This window comes from Clavelina lepadiformis, chromosome 4, assembly GCF_947623445.1.
Source record: "Clavelina lepadiformis chromosome 4, kaClaLepa1.1, whole genome shotgun sequence".
NCBI classification, from domain to species: domain Eukaryota; kingdom Metazoa; phylum Chordata; class Ascidiacea; order Aplousobranchia; family Clavelinidae; genus Clavelina; species Clavelina lepadiformis.
In genome coordinates this window covers 23330557-23350975 of record NC_135243.1, presented here as the reverse complement: position 1 = coordinate 23350975, position 20419 = coordinate 23330557, and the positions used below count along the sequence as shown (strand labels likewise).

The 20419-nt window shown below is 40.0% G+C and overlaps 1 protein-coding gene across 3 annotated transcripts in view; it reads left to right on the top strand.

The window, feature by feature from the left end:
* Positions 1 to 1323: 1323 nt before the first annotated feature.
* Positions 1324 to 20419, top strand: part of LOC143451505 (zinc finger homeobox protein 4-like) — a 29705-nt gene continuing 10609 nt past the window's right edge. For all 3 annotated transcript variants that reach the window (XM_076952122.1, XM_076952121.1, XM_076952119.1), the window contains exons 1-13: positions 1324 to 1341; positions 3122 to 3533; positions 3688 to 3850; positions 4025 to 4172; positions 4597 to 4707; positions 14568 to 15161; positions 15339 to 15476; positions 15734 to 15870; positions 16425 to 16548; positions 16918 to 17109; positions 17266 to 17611; positions 17876 to 18246; positions 18369 to 18572. In XM_076952122.1, the coding sequence (XP_076808237.1) occupies positions 3176 to 3533; positions 3688 to 3850; positions 4025 to 4172; positions 4597 to 4707; positions 14568 to 15161; positions 15339 to 15476; positions 15734 to 15870; positions 16425 to 16548; positions 16918 to 17109; positions 17266 to 17611; positions 17876 to 18246; positions 18369 to 18572 (2886 nt within the window). In that variant the 5' untranslated portion in view covers positions 1324 to 1341; positions 3122 to 3175. The remainder of the gene's footprint in view (positions 1342 to 3121; positions 3534 to 3687; positions 3851 to 4024; positions 4173 to 4596; positions 4708 to 14567; positions 15162 to 15338; positions 15477 to 15733; positions 15871 to 16424; positions 16549 to 16917; positions 17110 to 17265; positions 17612 to 17875; positions 18247 to 18368; positions 18573 to 20419) is intronic.

The window sequence follows — 20419 nt, the reverse complement described above, 5'->3', positions numbered from 1 at the left end:
TAAATATAAAGCTAATGGAATATTTTCCCCACTGTGCCAACATGAAAGGCGCCGCGCTAAAACGAAATTGACTAACTTTTCGATTTCAAAGAATTTCAATTTTCACAATCGATCAAGTCGCGGAAAACGTATGAGAGGTTTTTGTATCACACCAACTTCCTGGTTCGTTGATGAATAAGAAAACAAGCTGAAAAGAGACTGGAATTCGTTGTTGGACCATGCACGTATGTTAGTTGCCAATTTCAATGCATTCAAACAGGGACCAACGCTTTCTTCCTCTATTTACAGTAGAAATTTTATTAGAATCGGTTTTCAAATGGTTTTATCCTTCAAAATATTTACCACATTACCAAAACTGCGGAAAATCTATTCACGGAAAAACTGCAATCCCGTAAAACGTCACACTTGCGTAATAATGGTCTATGCAGCAAAAATGGTGTTATTTGGAAAAAGAGTTTTAGCGGCGTATATACGTTCCACTTATTTTTCGTTCATCATCAGACATTTTTTCGCTTTTACGACACCAATCAACCGCGGTGTAGCGATTGTGACGTCACAGAGCTCATTTTCTCTTCCTCTCTCTCTTTCTCTCTCTTTATCCTCTAATAATCTCACCCCGCTCGAGATAATTTCTGTTCAGCGACTAAGAGCGGGCGTGAGATCTATTGTGACTCGCTGTTGAAATTAATGAAAAATCCTCACTGGATAATAACCAGGCATGGGCAGTGAAAAGCTTTAGAAATATTCCAAATTTCGCCGCGTTTCCGCGTATTCCGTTTCGCTTTTTTCCAAAAGTCGCGTTTCGCTCATTAGTCGCGCCGTATCGCAGTCGCACGTCGATTTTTAATGGAGCTTTTTTACCGAGGGTGAGCCGGTTGTGCGGCTCGGAGACAATTTTTCCATGTACAGACGATCGATCGCCCAATGCTACGTCGGACCCGTCTGTTTAAGGGAATAAATAATTAATCGGATTCCAATCATTCACGTTGGCCGTGTATTAGGCCTGGAAGGGAAATAATTATGAGATAAAGCGTTATAAGGCAGCAAGCAAGTGTAGGTTGGATTGAATCCATGACAGCAGGCAATAAATGTCCTTTGTATGCAATCTTGTTACAGTGAGTGTCACCGTGTTACAGTGAGTGTCACCGTGTTAAGATTTATTTGTCAATTTAGGTTGAAATCGCCCAAGACAGGTTTTAAAGGACTTATTTCAATCTGTTGTATTCTATCCGCAGTGTAGCTTCTTATTTTGGAATTGGTGTGGAGCATACAGACACACACACTAGGTGCTTGTCGTTTATATGTTGCAATTTTTGGAGCGATTAGCTATGACGTCATAGGGTAAGAGAACCCCCTAGGAGTTATTATGAGTTTATTTGTTTTTCTTTCGCACTTTCCAGCCGATTACTGCTCTAGAATCTGCAAATGGAAGTCGGTAGAATTTGTTTTTGTTGAAATCTGCGAGCGTGTGTATCTCAGTATATCATCGCAAAATTTCACGCCCGAAATTTTTACCGTTTGACGAAATTCGACCAACATTTAGCGTTATCACGATTATGACGTCACTAATTCGATGGTTGGAAAATAAATTGCATTGCGCATTGTTAGAAAAGTGAAATTAAACGTAGTGTACCCTTTTCTTCAAATTTTATGGTATTGTTGCGAAATAAATGTTTCAAGCTATTAACGGATTTTTCGAACCAAGTCCAAAAACTTGCAGTTCCAAGCACCTGCTTGTACGCACACGCATTCGTGCAGTAATTGTGCCAAAATTAAGTAAGCACGCAATTAGAAGGCTCCAAGGGGCGTGAAAATAAGGCACCCATAAAATTGTCTTTAAATTTAGCGGCTGGTCGACAGAGCGTTAACTCCGTTTCCTTAATAAACAAAGAGAATTGAGAGTACGGCGAGAACGAGAAATCTTTATCGTCGTCATTTTGCTGTGCGCTATACTTCGACACCAATTCGAATGTTTTCCCGAAAATAATCAATCAATTAAGCCTCATCAGTCTTGTTACGTCATACTGCGTTACGTAGCAACTGATTTGCGTCAGCTTATTTAACGCTTGCTAAGCGGTAAAGTGCCTGGAAAAAATACGTACATTTATAGGCTACGTGATCAAGTGATGACGTATGCATTACGTATAACGACGTAAGTGCAGCATTTAGTTATTGTCACAGCTTGCAAAAGGTTGATAAAAGACAAAATTAATTTTTGCCGACAACTAAAAATCGTGGATGCATTGTAATTACGTCATAATTAAGTGTCTATAAAACCATAATCACCAAGAAAGAAAAAGTTTCATAAAATTTTGAAACCCTAGACACCTGTTTTACACCCAAAATAAAAACTGGGAACCGCTTTTTGAGGCAGTGAGCGCACAATATGCAAATGTCTTGTTCGAGCAGGCAACATTTTAACTGTGGTTCCAGCTTTTTATCAAAAAATTACTTGAATCTCCATCGAGTCACGGGACCGCCATTAAAGTTCCTTGTTTGCTCAAAATTTACGAGTTTAATTATTGCTCGGTTCTGGCGCGCATAATTACTTCATTCTGTTGCCGTCATTAAGGACCAGCATATTGGGATGGTTCCGTCACAATGTTTGATTAAGTCGTAACAATCAATAGACAGGAGAGAGCTGTTTGGCTTTCCCGGCCTACCTTACTTATTATGGCCGGATTTTTGTATTGACAACGCTTTTACCGAGACCATTAAAATCGCTTTTAATGACGCACACATCGTTAATTGTTTGAATTCTCCAGCGCGCTTAATCAACGAACATTCTGGAACAGATCAAAAGATAGATCCGAATCGCGCTCATAACGAAATCGCCATAACCGGAGTTTAACAATCTTTCAATATTGAAGCTTTCGCTTTACTTATTGTCAGATCACAATGAGCTGTTAGAGATTTTACAAGCGGGCGCTTTCAATTAATATAACAGCCATCAGCCATCTGTTAGTGCTAGTTGCCAGTCGTTTAGGCTAGTTAATGAGGAAGATAACCTTTGGCTGGATTTTAGGGCCACCAGTAAGCTACTTATGGTACAATTTCAAAAAAGTTGGAATAAAAGTTGAATATCTCTCTAAAAATGATATTTTTTGGTTACTTTTTTCAGCTCCACTGTAATACCTCATGCACGATGAGGTGACACGCACTGAACTTAATCATTATGACGCAAGATTTTGCCCGTGTTCAATCGGATCGCGTCACTGATGACATCATGGAATTGAAAACTAGTACGTCATCAGGCACAGGAACCTTCAACGGCGAAATATGTTACAGGGACGACGGGCTCGGAGTCGTTTTAAAGAATTCTCAACTGAATTGTGACGTCACAAGTTTCATCCAGGACGCAAATTCAAACAATAGTAACAACAGTGACGTCACAATCCGGAAAAATACAGAACAATCGGGAGTCGGAGGACACCATCCTTTAATCCCAAAGTATCTTACTCTCCTTGACAGCGTAGATGCGTCCGGTGATGCCCAATCTTCAGAGAGGAGCGGTTTGACAACTGATCGCCCTGGTAAGCTTGCTGCTAACGAATCATTTAATCATTGACTAATTAATAGTTAACTAGTTAACTTATGTGAAGTACTTCTGGCTTCTTCTATCTTGATTGAAATTGGTTAAAGTTTATTTTCACTCGAGTTCATTGCACGTTTTGTGACGTCACGTAGTTTCAGGAAAACGCAGCCCTGCGGCACCTAGTGTCCAAACATTTCGAGTTCATACGTTTCCTGATGACGTCACACAAGATAAAGATGACGAAATAAAGGAAATAATGCAACGAGTATCCGTCCGAACGTGGAGTCAAGAGAACGGTGTGGAAAAAGTTCAAGGGTTCGTAGTTCAAAAGTCAGGCCAAAACATCCTGTTGCATTGTGATGTCATAAGCAGGCATTATGAAGTAATAGAGTAACTTGACTGATATACTTACCGTAAAACAATAGTTGAGCTATTCCAGCGCCTTTGATAAAGCAACAAGTAATTCAGTTCTTCCAACCGCTGTTTTAGGAAACAAATTCTCATGTGTTTTCAATGTCGTTTAACCTTTGCCCTTTCAACGTCACTAACCGATCACATCATCACCAACCATGACGTAAAGTTGAACAAGCATGAGCAGAAATTGTTGAAGTCTTCCCAAATATCTGCCTTTCTCCAGGTTGGTTGAAGTCGTTACGCATGAATCTAACTGTTATGGTTAGTAGACCGGTCTCTACATGTTTTCAAGGGTAGTTGATCAACTGAGTGACAGTTCATTTGAGTGACACATTGGTGAGTACTGTTCAAACTACAGTAATGGGTTAATTATGTCACTCGAATGAAAAATTTATGTCATAATTATGTCACTCAAATAAACTGTCACTCAGATGATATACACCCGTTTTCAAGTGCATCAAATGCTCGAAAATAATAACGGTAATAGTTGCCGATAACAACTAGCTTACTAGCACGGCCACTAATCCCAAAGTTAGCACTTGATGCTAAAACTGTAGGTTTTAACTTACTGCTTTGATGTCATTTTTGGTCGATTTGTTGCATGCGATGATGTCATGGTTACGTCATTATTCACGATTGTGTGACAGAAAAAAGACGATTCCAGTCACGTGGTCTGCTTCCTGGAACCGACCGACAACTTTACGTCATCAAAAGAAAGAGAAGTTGACCAATCAGAATCCGTCACGGTTGATAGCCAGGTTTGAAATGTTATTTTTGAGGAAAATGTTTTTGCAATAATTGAGGAGCTAAATGAACAATGTTTGAAAAATCAATCTCACTACATTGTAGTCAACTATGTCTGAGGAATATCAAAGCATGCAGTAGCAGATCTCATCTCGATAAGCATGGCACCCTTATATCACAGCAGACTCAGTGCTAAGAAGATATGTCACAGTAAAAGTTTTGCGTTTATTGGTCAGCATCGTTTCTTTTTAATTTGATGTCGATGAGAATTAAAAGGGCTTTCTTGCAGCTGTTCGTTGTCTACCAACCCAGGGTCAATCGAAATCTTTTCTCAATAAAGCCGCAAATAGCGACTCGGCTGCTATATTTAACCGGGCAATATTCGCCCCAATTCGAGCTCATACATAAGTACATTAAATGAGCTTGCCAGATAACGCTTATTCTCACAGACTCGAGATTGGCAATCAAAAGAATCCATCCTGGGCTTGGATAGGGTTCGTCGTCATCCGGTTTTCGCGGAATTCGTGTGCGAATCGAGACGGAATACAATCATTCGCGCGGCGCGGTGCCAAATAGCGTTGCTAACGTCCAAAAGCTTTTGTCAACGTACTGTAAGAAAATAAAACCGAGTGTTGCGCCGACGAGCCAACGCAGCGCTGTGTTGTCCGCTTTTCTCACGGTTTTTGTTCCTCGTTTGAGCACCGGACACACAGCGACCCGTTTTAATTTTGTTGCGAAAATTTTAGTGATTATAAAGGCAGAAGATTTGTGTGTGCGGCGAGCGCCAGGGTGCTGAAAGGTAAGCGTAGCGTGTGTGCGCGCACGAAATTAGGTTCCAGGATTGTTAAATCACCGTTATAATGGGAAAAACATCAAATTCGTAACTCGGTGAATAATTTCGGTTTAAAGCGGAAGGTGTTAACACAACAAACGCTCCGAGTTGATTTATTTTTAAAACGCAGCTTCTCTAATCTACGCTACTTTAGCGACCCATTCGAGAGTTATGGACGAGGCTTAAATCTCTCCAGGGAGGCTCCGATTTGCTGTTTGAGTGATTAAATCAAGGCAATGCACCGTGAGAGAAAAATCTTGCGGCTGATACTTAATTGGCTCGTTTTTTTCTCGTTGTAGATTCTCATTTCACTCCTTTATTGCGATAATCTGGAAGTATTTCGACGCTTACAGACCAAAGGGCCTCTGCTGCTTCTGATTGTTATTTCAGACATGAACGTTGTAGAAGAATTAGAATCAGCTGTATCATATTAGTGTTTAGTTTGAACATTTAATCAAAGAAAAAGGAAGCAAGAAGACAATCAGGGTGATGTTTGAATTCGTTGCGGGGTTTAAACCTTTGGAAGAGAGCCGGTGATTTAGACGAGGCAATTTATTTAACTGCAATTACTGCAAGATTACGTAGTAATAAAGTTCCCAAGCTAGTATATTTTTAGGGAGATCACCTTATTTACAGCACCATACTGAAATAGACATTGATGCTTAAGACAATAGTAACGATGGTGCAAAACTTACGCAGTACTGCAATTGGATTTGCATGTTACAACGTCATAAGTAAAGCATTGGTTGCCTAACGTTTGTGAAAACCTATCGTTTGTGAAAAGTCTGACACAAGTGCCACCAAACGTTTCTGACTAGGTCTTCATAACTTTGCAGCTTTGTTAGAAATTCGTTGTATGTGATCTGCACAAATGCAGGCTTTGACGTTTCTGCATCGCAGCAACGAAAACGGACGCGAATTAACAGATCGGCTTTTGTTTCAGAAAAAATGTTTCCATCAATAAAATATTTCCAATCATTTGAAAATTGCATGCGGCAATCGCATTTTAAAAAAGATAAAATCGAGTTTAAACAGCAGCAAACCTCAGCTCGAGAACCTCCGAAACCTCCGTCGTTAATTAAGAATTGCTTTAATAATTTCTAATACAGCGCCAGGTAAATGCTTGAGATGCCACAATGACCTTTGTTTAAACTGCACAAATAGGTCGCTTATTGTGACATAATAATCATATTTGCAATCTAAGGAGGTGCCTTTACCCAATTTTTCGACGAATCTCCTTGCCTCCAATGACTAGACGTAGCCCATTGACTGTCTTTCTTGAGAGTCACTTATAAAATATTTTGGGATGATGTCAACCTTTTAATGATCTTATGTCGTCATAATGTCGTCTTTGTTGCGTTTCCTGCTATCACCCATAAGTAACTTTGTCATAGTTGAGGCTTAGACAGCGATCGCGCCCGTGGATAATATTTAATGGAAAATGTGACGACATCTTTGGCTTCCAGCAGTTTTATCACGACATTGAAATCACAGAAAAAGTAGGAAATAATTTGGCAGAAAATGCTCGTTTGTATGAGGAATCACGTGACAACTTAACTGAAGTGTGACGTAGGCTGCGCGCAAAAAGTATTTTGGATAAAATTTCTGTCTTCAAAATCTAGGTAGTTTGCATAGTTAAGTTATTTGTAACTGGGTCAACATCCGTCGCTATCTGTGTAATGATTTGTTTGATGTCAATGACTCACAAGTTATAGCCGGTATCTGTGCTATTTATAACTTGTCAAATTATAGGTTTATTATTTTTAAAAAATCTATATTTAAGGTTGATTTAGGCCAAAACATTTGTTTCCAGCCAGGTTAAATTTTACAGGTTCCATAAATTTGATTTTTTAATGATGTTGATGATGATTTTTGATGATTGATTTTGATTTTTTAATGATGATGATAATGATGAAACGACTGGTGACATTTTGCAGCGAATATTTCAAATTGGTTTAGGCAGAAAAATTGGAAATATTCTTGCTTTCATTTCACTCAATTGAAATTGTTGTTCAGATGTTTTATGAAATTTTTTGCACAATTTTTGCAGTCGGTTGTATTTAATGACATTTGTGAAATATATCCGAACGGAAACTTATAATCAGGTGAACAAATTTCGAGGAATATTAAATTTATTGTAGACTGTAGTTAAATTACTGAAATTATAGCCGGGTTCGTTAAACCCTTGATCAATATAAATGCTCGCAGACAGGGTCACGCGATCGTAAAACGGTTTATAACCAGCCCATGAGTCGAAGGGATCCTTGAAAAATGAGATCTAGGGAAATTGTAAATATTTCGTTAAATATTAGTCGCTTTATTCATCTTGCGACAATTACAGCTTATTATTTGGTAAGTTTATACTTCGGCTAACTCAGTGGGCTTTCATGGCGCGTAAATTCCTTAAGAACGCTTCTCCGTTTCTCTCGTGTTCACGGCAGCTTTTGTTTGTCTCATTATCGTCTTGTTTGCCCGCCATCAAAGCGCGCAAAATTTTCTCTAAAATTAAAATTAAATTTATCCATCTACGAGCAAAGAGCGGCCGCGTTTCTCTTTTTCTTAAGAAGAGATATCATCATTTGTAATAACTACCCGGTGTCCCGGTGTTGAATTTCTCGCCGTGACCCCAATTTGACTCGATGTTGAAAACGCGATGACGCGATAATAGCTTGATGTAATAATGTTGCCATCAGAAAACGCTTTTTACTCTCCAACGCATTAAAACGCCGTCGCCTTAATTACGCTCGATCTTCGGCAAGGAAATTTAGGCATTTTTTCTCTCTTTTCCGCATGGCTAAGATAATAAGGCGTTGTCGTGACCATTTTTACAAAAAATCTTCCGACTAAAATTTATCGTCACTAGAAAAACGAAGCAGATGCAGTCGGGCGCAAACCGCAAATTTCAACGAATTTCGTCACTTCAAGGGAATATCGTTGCGAAATTTTTGGTTAGCAGTGAAAAAAATTTCATCAAAAAATAAGCAAATTGTGTGGTAAGATGGTGTTTGCGAAAAGAGATAGTTCATTGTGACCTGCTTCGGTGTGTGATAAAGCTTTTAATATAGTTTCCATGTTATTTTTGTGATTAGTTTGTTTTTAACGATTTCCTCCTTCGCTTGCCAAACACGCACGGCATATGCTAATTATCATTTGCGTCAATGTTTTGTCATAATGGTAAACTTAGTTCCGCTTGGACGATTTTGATTGGCGCACTTTTTTCTTTTTTTTCGATTCAGCGAAAATTAATTAGCAGAGCGGCGAGCGGTGTAAGTGGAAATATATGATAAATGTATTTAGCACTTACAGGAGGCAAGGTTTGATATTAAAAGTCAGTCCTTTGTTGGTTAGGAAAGGAATGCCTCAGTTATATTTCGTGGGAAAGCGAGTTATTAGCGAATGGAGTTTTATATTAATTCTAATATGCGCGTTTTTGCAGATGAGTTTACAATATTGATTCCTGCACAGTGAGTGGCTTCAATTTCATGGTCAGGATATTTTGAAATTGCGATGAGGACTGTTTTCTTTCGTTTGTTACGTCATAAGGAAAGAATTGTGATGGATTTTGGTCATAAAATTAGCCATTTCGAACAGAGTTTGAGGAGTTTTCAGGCAATTCTCGTTGTTGGTAATTTTGTTGTTTTCCCAATTTATTTTGTTCTTGTAATGCCTGGCTACGTTCCTTTGTGAGATGACATGAGCTAACAATGGGCTTTATGCGTATTTTCCGCCTGGTTGCTTCGTGTTGGAAAGTGAATTGAAATAAATTCTCCTAAACACCAATTAAATGGAAAAATGCAATTAGCAGGAAGACGGTGGCAGTTCTTATCTATGTGTGTTAAACCCCCTTTCATTGAGACCAGATTAACCCAATTTATTAGCATTTTCCCAACAGCTTTCCTTAATTATCTTATCTACGGTACATGCTTTGATGCTAGATTCCTGGGCCTTATCAAAATTAAACCCGTCGTCTGACGGAAGAGGAGTTATTGTGTTTTTCAAGTGCTTGCCTAAGAATTCGGACGAGTGACGTGGAAATAATTGTAAATAACTTTTACGACTTTCCATTCTTGTTATCGGAACTGTACCAACGATGCATTGTGGAAATCAACAAATGGTTGTTCGTTCTTTAAATGGCGGCTGTGATTTCACGTCTATAACAATGGTGTGTGGAACACACACATCTATAAATTTATTTCACTTGGATGCTTTGTAAACAAGTCCCAGATGCGACTAAAAATGGTTTTTGTCTTTCGCCCCACCTTAAATTAAAACCACTTTTCAGTGAATTCCCAAACCGTAAATACTTTTGCGTTTCATACCGCGTGGTAGTACGCTGTGTAAAATTAGGACCAGGACATTTCGAAATGGTTGGTTGGAACTGGTTGATTGGTTAAAGTTGGCTGGTTGGCATAAATCTTTGGAGCGATGTACAAACGATTGATAAAATTTGGTTGCGAGAACTCACCGAAATCTTTTATCAACTTGGGAATAAAATATTTCGGAACAAAGTGTTCGCTGTCTCTCGAGTATTTGGCAGAAATCAACCAATTATTTCGTAAATTGCCAGAGATAATTAACGTTCAAATTACAACAAAAAATTCCGCTCTTTGGACTTGTGGCCCACATCGGTTCGTACGTGGCGTTTGGCGTGCATGTGCCAGCAAAAGCGCCAATCAAAAAACAAGACGGACTAATTACCACTTAGATAAGGCTAGATCTGTTAATTAAGCGTAAAGAATCTCGGAATTTACAATAATTGGCCTCGGAGTGGACATGTTGGACTTGATTTAAACGCCTCTTGAATATAAAGCGGTTATTAATGGTAAAGTGTAACGGAAAGGTCTCATGTGTATTTAACTAACGGGAAATGACAGAACTGAATTTCCAGCGGAGAAATGCTACTGCTACAGCGAAGAGCGTTAATTGTGTTAATCAAGATTTCCTGTGTAGCCGTGTTTACATGGAAGTTAGAGAGCCCACTTTGAGGAATTCTGCGTTTTAAGATTAAGTTTTTGCTGATGCAATTATATATGCCGCAAGAAGTTCAAAACACCTGAAAGCGTGGATTTCGTTTTAATGAAGAATTTAAGTTTGATCTGGGAAAATCCGCTGCCAAGCGGTTAAGAGACTTTGGACTTGATTGCTTTCCGCGTTTATCGCGTTTAACGCTTTCGCGCTTGAAGTTATGATGAATGTTGAGATATTGATTAGATATTGTCTCCAGAAAAGTTGAAAATTTAATTGCGAAGTCCTAGAAGGTGACCCCTGGCGTGTGATAATCAAGCAGCAACAAACAATGATGGCTACTTATCAGATTCGTCCAATTAAGTGAGAACGGTTTTCACTATGACGTCATCATGTGATTAGCCATTAACTAGAGATCTTATTAATTTTTCATGCTTTGAAAAATAAACAAGAACGGATTGATAACGCTTTTCGCGATTTCACGCCCCCTCCCCCGGACAGAAGATGGCGGGTTCGTTTTCCGTTTTTCGAAATAAAGCGCGATATTTTAAAAGTCAGATCTAAAGATAGTCGAGCGCTGATGAAAACCTAAAATAATAATCGATGGCGTTAATCAACTTGAAATCAATCAGATTCGACCTTGAAAGCTACCGGAGCTCAGATAATTGATGTTTAGATGGAAGGAGAAAGCGTACACCTGAAAGTAATTTCGCATTTTCGCGCGAATTAACATCCTGAGATTAGGTCGTTGTCTGCCATTAATCAAATATCTTTCAGCCGTGCGACCAAGACTCGAACCAACTAATGTAACTCCATCGTACACTTTTCACGGTAAATTTTTTCGCTAGAAAGCTCGCTCGTTAAAATTTAGTAAAAAAACACCTACTGTTATCCCAGCAAGGAAAAAAGATAACCAATCTAACTTCAAAAGCTTATACGCTGCCTGACAGAAAAAATAAACACTTCCAAGCAATTATTAAGTGTCTTGATTCGGAAAATTATGCCGTTTTAGAGCTCGGTCGCGTTTTCTATTCTTAATTTGGCCAATTACGGGCCCCTTGTACCACCCTGTTGTGCCGTCTTTTTCCCTTTTTTTTTAGCTTTTTTGTCTTTTCACTCGCCAATAGCACAATGTTATAATCTTGTATGTTGAAGGCGCTGTTAGAGATAAGAACAGAAACTAACTGGCATTTGACCTGGATAGACATAGACCTGGCAGTGAGCATTTGAAAATAAAATAGATGTTTTTAACAACAAATTGGATAAAATCTTGGTTATATTTTATTCAAATTTTATTTTTTTAGAAATTTTCAGGAGGCTTTTAAATGAAATTGCTAAATTTTTGTATCGATTCAGATATTAAATTAGATTAGAATAATTGGTTTATTATAATTATGTTATGTTGTAAGTCATAAAATTTACGCACTTCAAAAAAGAATTATTTTGTTAGTTGTTGACAATATTTTGTCAAAATATAATTTAAAAATCTACAAATAATCTCATTAACTTTTGGTAAGAAATTAATTGTTTTAATGATTGACATTCTCACTGAATTATTTTAATATTAAACAAATCTCTCGCAGCTTTTCTTTAAATTTAAATTGACTTCCGAATTTTCAAGCAATAATTGCCGGGTTTTAATACACGTTTCAGCACTTAAATCACTGACTATTTTGTAATAATTAGTTAATACTTACGAATTAGGAGGCAGGAAGTGTGACTGTAAAATTTGAAATTCAAAATTACAACCAAGGCGTAACTGGTCCTAGCCTGCACAGCAGAGCTACAACCAGTCTAATTTCGCGTAACGTTGTTAATTAACCTGGCGACCGATCAACGGGCTAAATAGAAAGAGTAATTAGCCAGTAATTCTCATAATGAATCGCTCGTCATATTTCAACTGGACGCCTCAATCGGTGTGAAGAAAGACGAGAAAAATGTTAACACTAATAATATTACTCAAAACCAGGCTTGCATAGAATTCAGCTGGAAGATCTGATGAAATCACTGTGGCTGGGCAAGCCAGATGACATGCGGCACACATCTGCTAGTTATTGTTCGCGCGCCTGGCGCACAATTAGAAACTGAAGAACGTAATAACGGTTAATTAATTAATTATTAATAGCACGATGTTAGCGTAAATATGAGATGCCACATCTGAGCATAAAATAATTCAGCGCGCACGAAGCTCGCCTAAACCCGAAATCTTTGAGTTGAACATTGGCGACGCTTAGAACGACAGTCACGTGACACGCTGGAAGAAAACAACGAAATAGTTCATTCCGAAATGGCACCAAGATGAAAGTTTGAATTAGTTGTTCACTTCAAGTAACATAAATATCGCTTTATAAGCGTTCTGTTATAAAGTTCGACTGGTTTGCACGATTACGCGGGTTCCATTCTTGAAAACTCGAGTACCGCCGGTGTCAGTTTCCAAGTCATAAACACGGTCAGATTATGAGATGGTTTCAAAGTCGTACAAGCGAATTACCGGCAAGCGTATCACCACTGAAAGACTTGTGCGTACGCGTGTGTGTGTAGCGTTGATTAGAAGTCGATCTAATTTGATTAGATTCCAAAGCAAGTATCCGGCATACCGACGTACCAATGCTATCAAAACCATCCATTGAAAACAGTTTCAATTAAGAGCGTATGAAAGGCCGCCATTAATAAGACCTACATGTATTGAAAAACATCGAACAGAGCCAGTATCTGTCAACATATATTAATCGCCGATATTCAACAAGTTCCCTTATCGCCCATACAAGAGTTGTTAATTAGCGTGAAACTGATAAGGGCCGGCCTAGAAAGCACACAAACCCGGTGAGGTTCGCAAAAGGCGTCATTCTATGTTTGGTGGACCGAGACAAATAGTTACTTGCTGCCAGCCTAGACTTTTTCTGGAGATGTAACTTTTTTAGGCAAACTTATAATTTGATTGAGACCTTACCGCTACAGTCATTGTTGTTTGCCAAGGGACCACGCTTACTCCAAGTTGCTGGATTCGTTAAAATTATTACTGTGAGTTAGTATGAACTAAGCAAGCAAGCCTACTGTTGTTAACTCATCTCAGTCGTAGTTTCATAACCAAAATATGATTATGACGTCTGCAAACGTAACAAACAAGCAAGGACCTCTTATAGTGACGACTACAGTTTTCACACAGCGAGTTATCGACGACGTTTTGTCTATTTGTGACGTAAGAAAGCGACGGAATCAGCGAGCCGTAAAGTTTTAATTAGTTTTTGTCTAATTGAACACTTAATGGGGAAGGGCGTTGTGTTATAGCGAGGCCTGCACAGCAGAGCTAAGGTTGTAAATTTGCCGCTTTTCTAACCGCGCGTTAGGGCTAAGTGCAGCAAGGCCTCTTATTTAATACCCGGTGATGAAACTCGCTTTTCCAAAGAAAAAACAGTAATTAAATAGACATTGATTTGCTTCTAACACGGGTTAACAGGTTTAGACTTGTTTAGTTAAGAAGATTACAGCGTCGTTTAAAAATCAGTGTTTTGAATGATTGTAAATTCCAAGAATCGATTCACGAAAATAAAACTGCTTGTAAAAAGGACGTATTTGGCATCGTCTATGGCAGCGTTACTGAAACTAGTTTATTTTGAGTGAGCTGTACAGCGGTTATGACAAATTAGTGAGTAGAAGAACTTCAGGGTTAGTTTCTTGTTTTGTTCAACAAGAAACATCACTCGCTTATTTAAGACAGGGCAAAGGTAAACGTGTCATGCACAGACACTTGAAGCAGCATTGCAGGTGATTATATGGAGCAAGACGAATTTCTTACAGATGAAGCTTTCGTGAAAGACATTGTGACAGATGAAGTATGAAAGATGTTGTATCATTTTGTTAGCTGTTTCAGAGACATTCCCGCAGTTTGATGCGTATTTTTAGGGGCTTTTATAATGGGTTAAAATGTTAGATCCCAGTTCTGTGCATTTGCTCACAACCGTGGCTCAATTAGATTTTAAGCTTCGCTGAAAGTAATGAATTAATTTTGAATCAAATTAGTCTGAATGTACTAATAGGATAAAAGAATTTAATTCAATTGTTTCATTAATTTTCCAGATTACAGCACCTATTAGACATAGGGAGGGCACGGAATGCCTTTCTGCAGAAACTGATTTGACATCCGACACCAGCAAATCACATGACATTACGTCAGAAAACGTCCACGAAACAAACCTGAACAACAAAACACTGGACGTTGCCTGCAGTGTTTCCATATCAGAAACTACGAATGATTTCACCAAACTTGAACCTGAGACTGGAAACCCTGCAGAAAACATAACGTCACCAGCCGACTCCGACAAACCTCTCTTGATCCCTGACACCAAAGAAAATATTGTGACGTCACAGACAACCATTGTTAAGGGTAATGACGTCGCAGAGGGAGTGTTGGATCTGAGCAGTCCCAGCAAACTGACCGATCTTCCAGGATCAGGCAACAGTGTGGGAACAGAGTCGCATAATCAGGACATGTCCTTCGCACTTGCCTCCCCTCTGGGAGTTCACGCGTCACCGCCTACGTCACATCCGCTTTTGATGAGCAACGTCATGCGAACGGACGCGCTGAACCGTGACGCGAAGATAGCCTTGATGAAACCTAACGATTCGAAAAGCTTTTCATCGAAATCTGAACATCAGGACACAGATGCGCAGGTTTGTAGCAAAACTATCAGTTTAAAAACATAATGAACTAATTATATGGCAAGTTGCTATCGCTTGGAAACGCCTGTGTTTATTTGCTTTAGGAGTGAAATATGCGGTACTTATGCAGGGATGTGCGAGTAACTACAGACAAAATTAAGGCTTAATCTTCGTTTTCCAACTTTTCAGATCACAAATTCGTCGCGTTCTATAGTGACGTCACCGCTAGAAAACGCGACTCACCTCGTAACGACATCAAACAGCGCGATGTTGCCATCTAGTATACCCGATGCACAGAACCGCGTCAATTCGATTGCGGCTTCATTGGTGAGAGCTGATGGCATAGAAATATCATATTTTAATTAATTCTTTTATGAAAATGGTCCCACGGTTAAAAATGAAAATTGCCATGTCAAATTTCAACGAAAACAATTCCATAGTAATATTCTCAAGGCAATAATACCGAGTGTGACCTTATAAAGCCTACGTCGTATGTTGTAACAATGCCCAAACTGAGCTACTTGAACTCTTTCCACCATTTTGTTCACAAACGTTAGAATCACATTGTCTGCTTCGACATACAGGTTGCAAGCCAAGGCTTGGATGTTTTAAGCAGCAGCCCGTCCAACGCTGAACATATCTTTCCAATGTCTTTGTTTCAATCCAGAAATTCGTGTAAGACATTGAAGTGTCCCAAATGCAACTGGCATTACAAGTACAGGTGGGATTTGAGCTTCTTTGTAGGCGGTGAAGCGTGACGAGGGATAAATAAGGAGCTATGTAGAGTTAACACTATTACGAAATTAAACTAAATGTGACTTTATAAAAAAATCTAACCTAACATTCAACCTTGTTTTGGGAGTTAAAACACGAAAACAACTTTAATAGGTCGTTTATGAGCAGGTTTGTTTTCTCAGAGAGGGCAATCAAGCAACATGGAATGCCCTCCTAATTTGATGAAATCATTTCGCCCTTGTTCAAACACACCCGCCAGAAACGAGATATTAAATGCACCCGTTAATAGCGCTTATAACGGTTGAACTGAAATTCCTTTCTGCTTGCTTTAATGGGAGTCGTTTAATTTGATAAAGCTTAATAAAGTAACTTATATGGCATCGTTAACCACGCCGAGGATTCGAAAAACAATTTTATTATGTTACTGAACTGTTTGAGAACCAAATTGAAAGTCGTGCGGACGACAGCATGGACGGAAAAGAAACTCATGCCATTATGATGTAATAATGAGGACAATAATTACGACCTAATTGTTTCCAGGCAAACACTGGAGGCTCACATGAAAGAGAAACATCTCGAAGAAACTTCCGACTGCGCTTACTGCAACGCCGGGCAGCCTCATCCGCGACTATCGAGGGGGGAGAGCTACTCCTGTGGATACAAGGTGGGTACGCCCTAAAATGGGTTACAAAGTTTACCGCCAAATTCCTGACCCACTTTTAAGCTGGGTTCGCGCGCGCCTTAAGCCTTTAATTAAGAAAATCTCGAGTAAATGGGGGATTTAATTTGGTTGACGTGAACGCCCATGTGAGGTCTCTGTACTCGGCCCGTTTGGGGTTAATTAACCCGACTAACGAGCCCCCATGTCAAAGCGTTTGATCATTTACAACTAAGATTCAAACAAGATTGTCACGCCAAGTAAGCAAGGCCAGAATAAACATGGCGCATAAGCCCAGTAACATGAGCCCGACTTGAGCATACGGAAGCCACGACGCTGTGCATTTAAAAAGAGTTGTTTGTTTTTCCCTTTCAGCCTTTCAAGTGCAGCGTCTGTAACTACTCGACAACGACAAAGGGCAACCTCAGCATCCACATGCAGTCCGATAAGCATCTCTACAACGCCCGGACTCTTCAACATCGACAGCAGGACAAGATGAGGCACGGTGTCTCCCCCTCGTCTTCAAGCTTCAACGCGCCAGGAAGTGACGTTTCAACGCATAGCGAGGTATGTTGGCTTTACTGAGACAACGAATGCGGATAAACTTTGGTCTGTTCCTCCCATATTTGTACACCTCCAGTAAGCCTACTTTACCGTTTTCACGTTTAGCCTGATTTCTTGTTAAAATGATACCTGCTGGTCACTGTACATTTCCACCCTCAGAACATCCAACGAAATGCGTTAAAGCGAAGTTACTCCCCGAACAAACACCCAACCTACAACGACACAATGCTGGACTTGAAGCAATTTAATTCCACGCGACGCCGGCGGTCTTCAAATAAGACAAACAGCAGCATCGACTCCAGTACCTTTACGGCTCCGTCTAAAACCGGCTCCCCGACCATTGGGCGGCGGGATGCCGGTACCGGCGGCAAATGGCGGTGTGACGTATGCACGTACGAGACGAGTATAGCGAGAAACCTTCGCATCCACATGACCAGCGAGAAACACGCTCAGAATCTGGCTTTGAGGGAGCGAGGACTTCTGAAGACCTCCAGACCCAATGAAGGTAATTTGAAGTTTTGAAGTTATGGCGACATTTTACAAAGATTTTAGCTTACTTCAGCCGAATATGGCTGATTATGACTCGGTATCAGCAGTAATGCTTCACGACAGTCGCCGTGTAACGTTCATTGACATGTACAGACGATTAATTCTCGATAATTCGTTACTATCATTACCTGTATGAGTTCAACAGCGATGGTATAGCTGACTGCAGCAGTTGATGGAAGGCGATGGGTTCAAGTTAATTAGGACAGTTGCGACTTTTCAGATTCCAGTCACGGCAGGGCAGAGCGGAGCAAATCCAATGATACGTCACGCATGCTTCCGTTCGTTCCGCAAAATCTCATGGAATATTACGCCGCCGCGTTTAAATCCCTGCAAGAGCAGGACGGCCGCGATGACGTCACACGGGGATTCCCGCACCTTGACGACAGCGAGAAGGCGCGTAAAGTGCAGGCTCAATACTTGCAGCAGCAACTGCTCCTAGCTCAGCATCAGCAGCTTCTACTTGCTCAACAGTACCAGCAGTTTATGGTCGCTGCTGCAGCGTCGTCGTTACAACAGCGGCTATCGAACCATTCCAAAGAGGATGACGTAAGCAATTTTGCTACGTCACAAGAACGAGAGCGGATGCGTCAGGTAAAAGTGAAGCTATGATATCCAGAATTGCAGTTTGAGAATCTTATACATGTGACCGGCGGCTACGACGCATTATGTATTTTTGCTACGATCACGTGATTACGATCTTTCTTTCGTTCCAGCTGGAGCCGAGCGAAGTGAAGTCATCGTGCATTTTCTCCTGCGGACTCTGCTTGATATACGGCACCGATGACATCAATGCTCTCGACGCTCACGTGAGAAAGCCACGTCACAGTGACGTCACGTACGATATGACCAACAGCGAATGGGTGACGCGGTCCCAGAGAGAGGGATACTTCTGCAAACTTTGCAGCTACAGCACCCCGGTAAGAAGAAAGCGTCTTTCCCAACTGCGTGGGTGATTGGGGTTCACTGTTGCGGACCCGCCAAGAGAAGTGAATTTAGTGAAACCATTTGCGCAAGGATAAGTCCTAAACCTGCCTAGCCCCGCTTTTGCAGCTGTAATTAAGGGGAACGCGGCTAATTCAAGTGCGTTGTGCTGTTTCCACCGCCGAAGAGCGACGCGTTTCGGTCGTGAAATCACGACATTTTGGTTCATTTGCGACAACCCTTGGTTCTGTTTGCACGGTTCCGCATGAACGGATACCTAGCTCCGCTTTTAACTGTAGATCCGTCGCTGAAATGCATCCGTAAACAGACGAGCGCGGTGCTGATGGTGAGGAATTCGCGCGACCACTTTTAAAACTTGACCTGGCTAGGAAACTCAATTATCGCATGGCAAGTGCTTATAATTAGACCTCACCCGTTTGAAAACCAACTGTGGGGCAAAGTAGTATAAGATGGGTGGGTTTTATCGTGGCCCCACGCTTCAACAGACCTCTAAACCGGGATAAGTTGCAATGAAAAGGTTTTGCGTAACAGCAATGTTTTTTACGTAACAATTGTTTTTATATGTTTGGTAAACAATAATTTTGTTTTAATTCATGAATGGACAATTGAAAACAGAACAAAACTTCCTGAATATTAAGAACTTTTACGATCCTTTGTCGCCTTTTAAGTGGAAATAAATTGTGCAGCCTTCACAGAAACATAAAGAAACCGATTGAAAAGTAACGGAAATAATTTCGGTGTAATTTGAGCGAGATCTGTTGAGATATCAACGCCGGTATTATTCGACCTTCCAGCATCAAACCGCTGTGATTGGGACAAACACCGCTAATTTTGATTTAATTAAAATAGTTTACAGGTTTAATGGTAAAGTTTAATTACCTTCTGCTCATTAACGGGCGTTAATTACTCGTCCTGGGCTGTAGATTCCGGTTTAAACCTGATCAATGTGGTGGTGGTGTCAGTTTTTTCGTTTAAGAGAAACTTATTGACGTAGGTGCAATTAGAACTTGTCATTTTGTTAAGCCGAGTTTGCATTGCGCAGTTGCGATAGAAGAGGCGAGTTTAATTTGATGATTTCTTCACAAAAAACATTCTGTACCACTTGGTACCGATATTTCGTTTTTTTGATCACACTTTAAAGGCAGTTAGCGAGATAATATCGATCTTTGGCGTCTTGTTACGAAGCTAAAATTTGTCCTCTGATAAGAATCGCGTTACAGTCATTATTACATTGATGAAAGAACAGGGAATTTCCTCCTTCGCTTAAAAGAGAACATTATGTCAGAAAGGCAAAGTGCAATTTGGTCATTTGTAAGGATATTCGTTCAGTTAAAGGTGATTAACTTGTTTCAGTAAGTTCAAACACATGCAGTGGTGCTGGCGCTGTAACCTTTCCAGTAACATCGACCAATAATAACTAATTTTATAATAACACTACTTTTATAAGTTTGTAGGTTTCAAAAAATATTTCCTATTCTCCTATTGTAGTCTGCCATGACGAAGCACACCCGCATGGGTTTGCGAAATTCACCAGCCGAGCATCTTTCGTTATTGAAATTATGCCTGGTGGCAAACATAGTATCATACACCAATAAGTTTATGCCACTCCGGCTCTTTGTATTAAAGGTTATCAAGTGCGGTTTGCCATGTGCAATAGTTTCAGATTTGTCTACGCTTCTGAGGTAATAATTACCTGCGGTCTGTATTTGTAACAGGTCATGATGTTTTAAGGAAGTTAAAAGTCCCAGATACATGTTCTTGGGCGTGTCGGAGATTGATTATGTAAACAATGCTGCGTGTTATCTAATGTGTTTCATGTTTG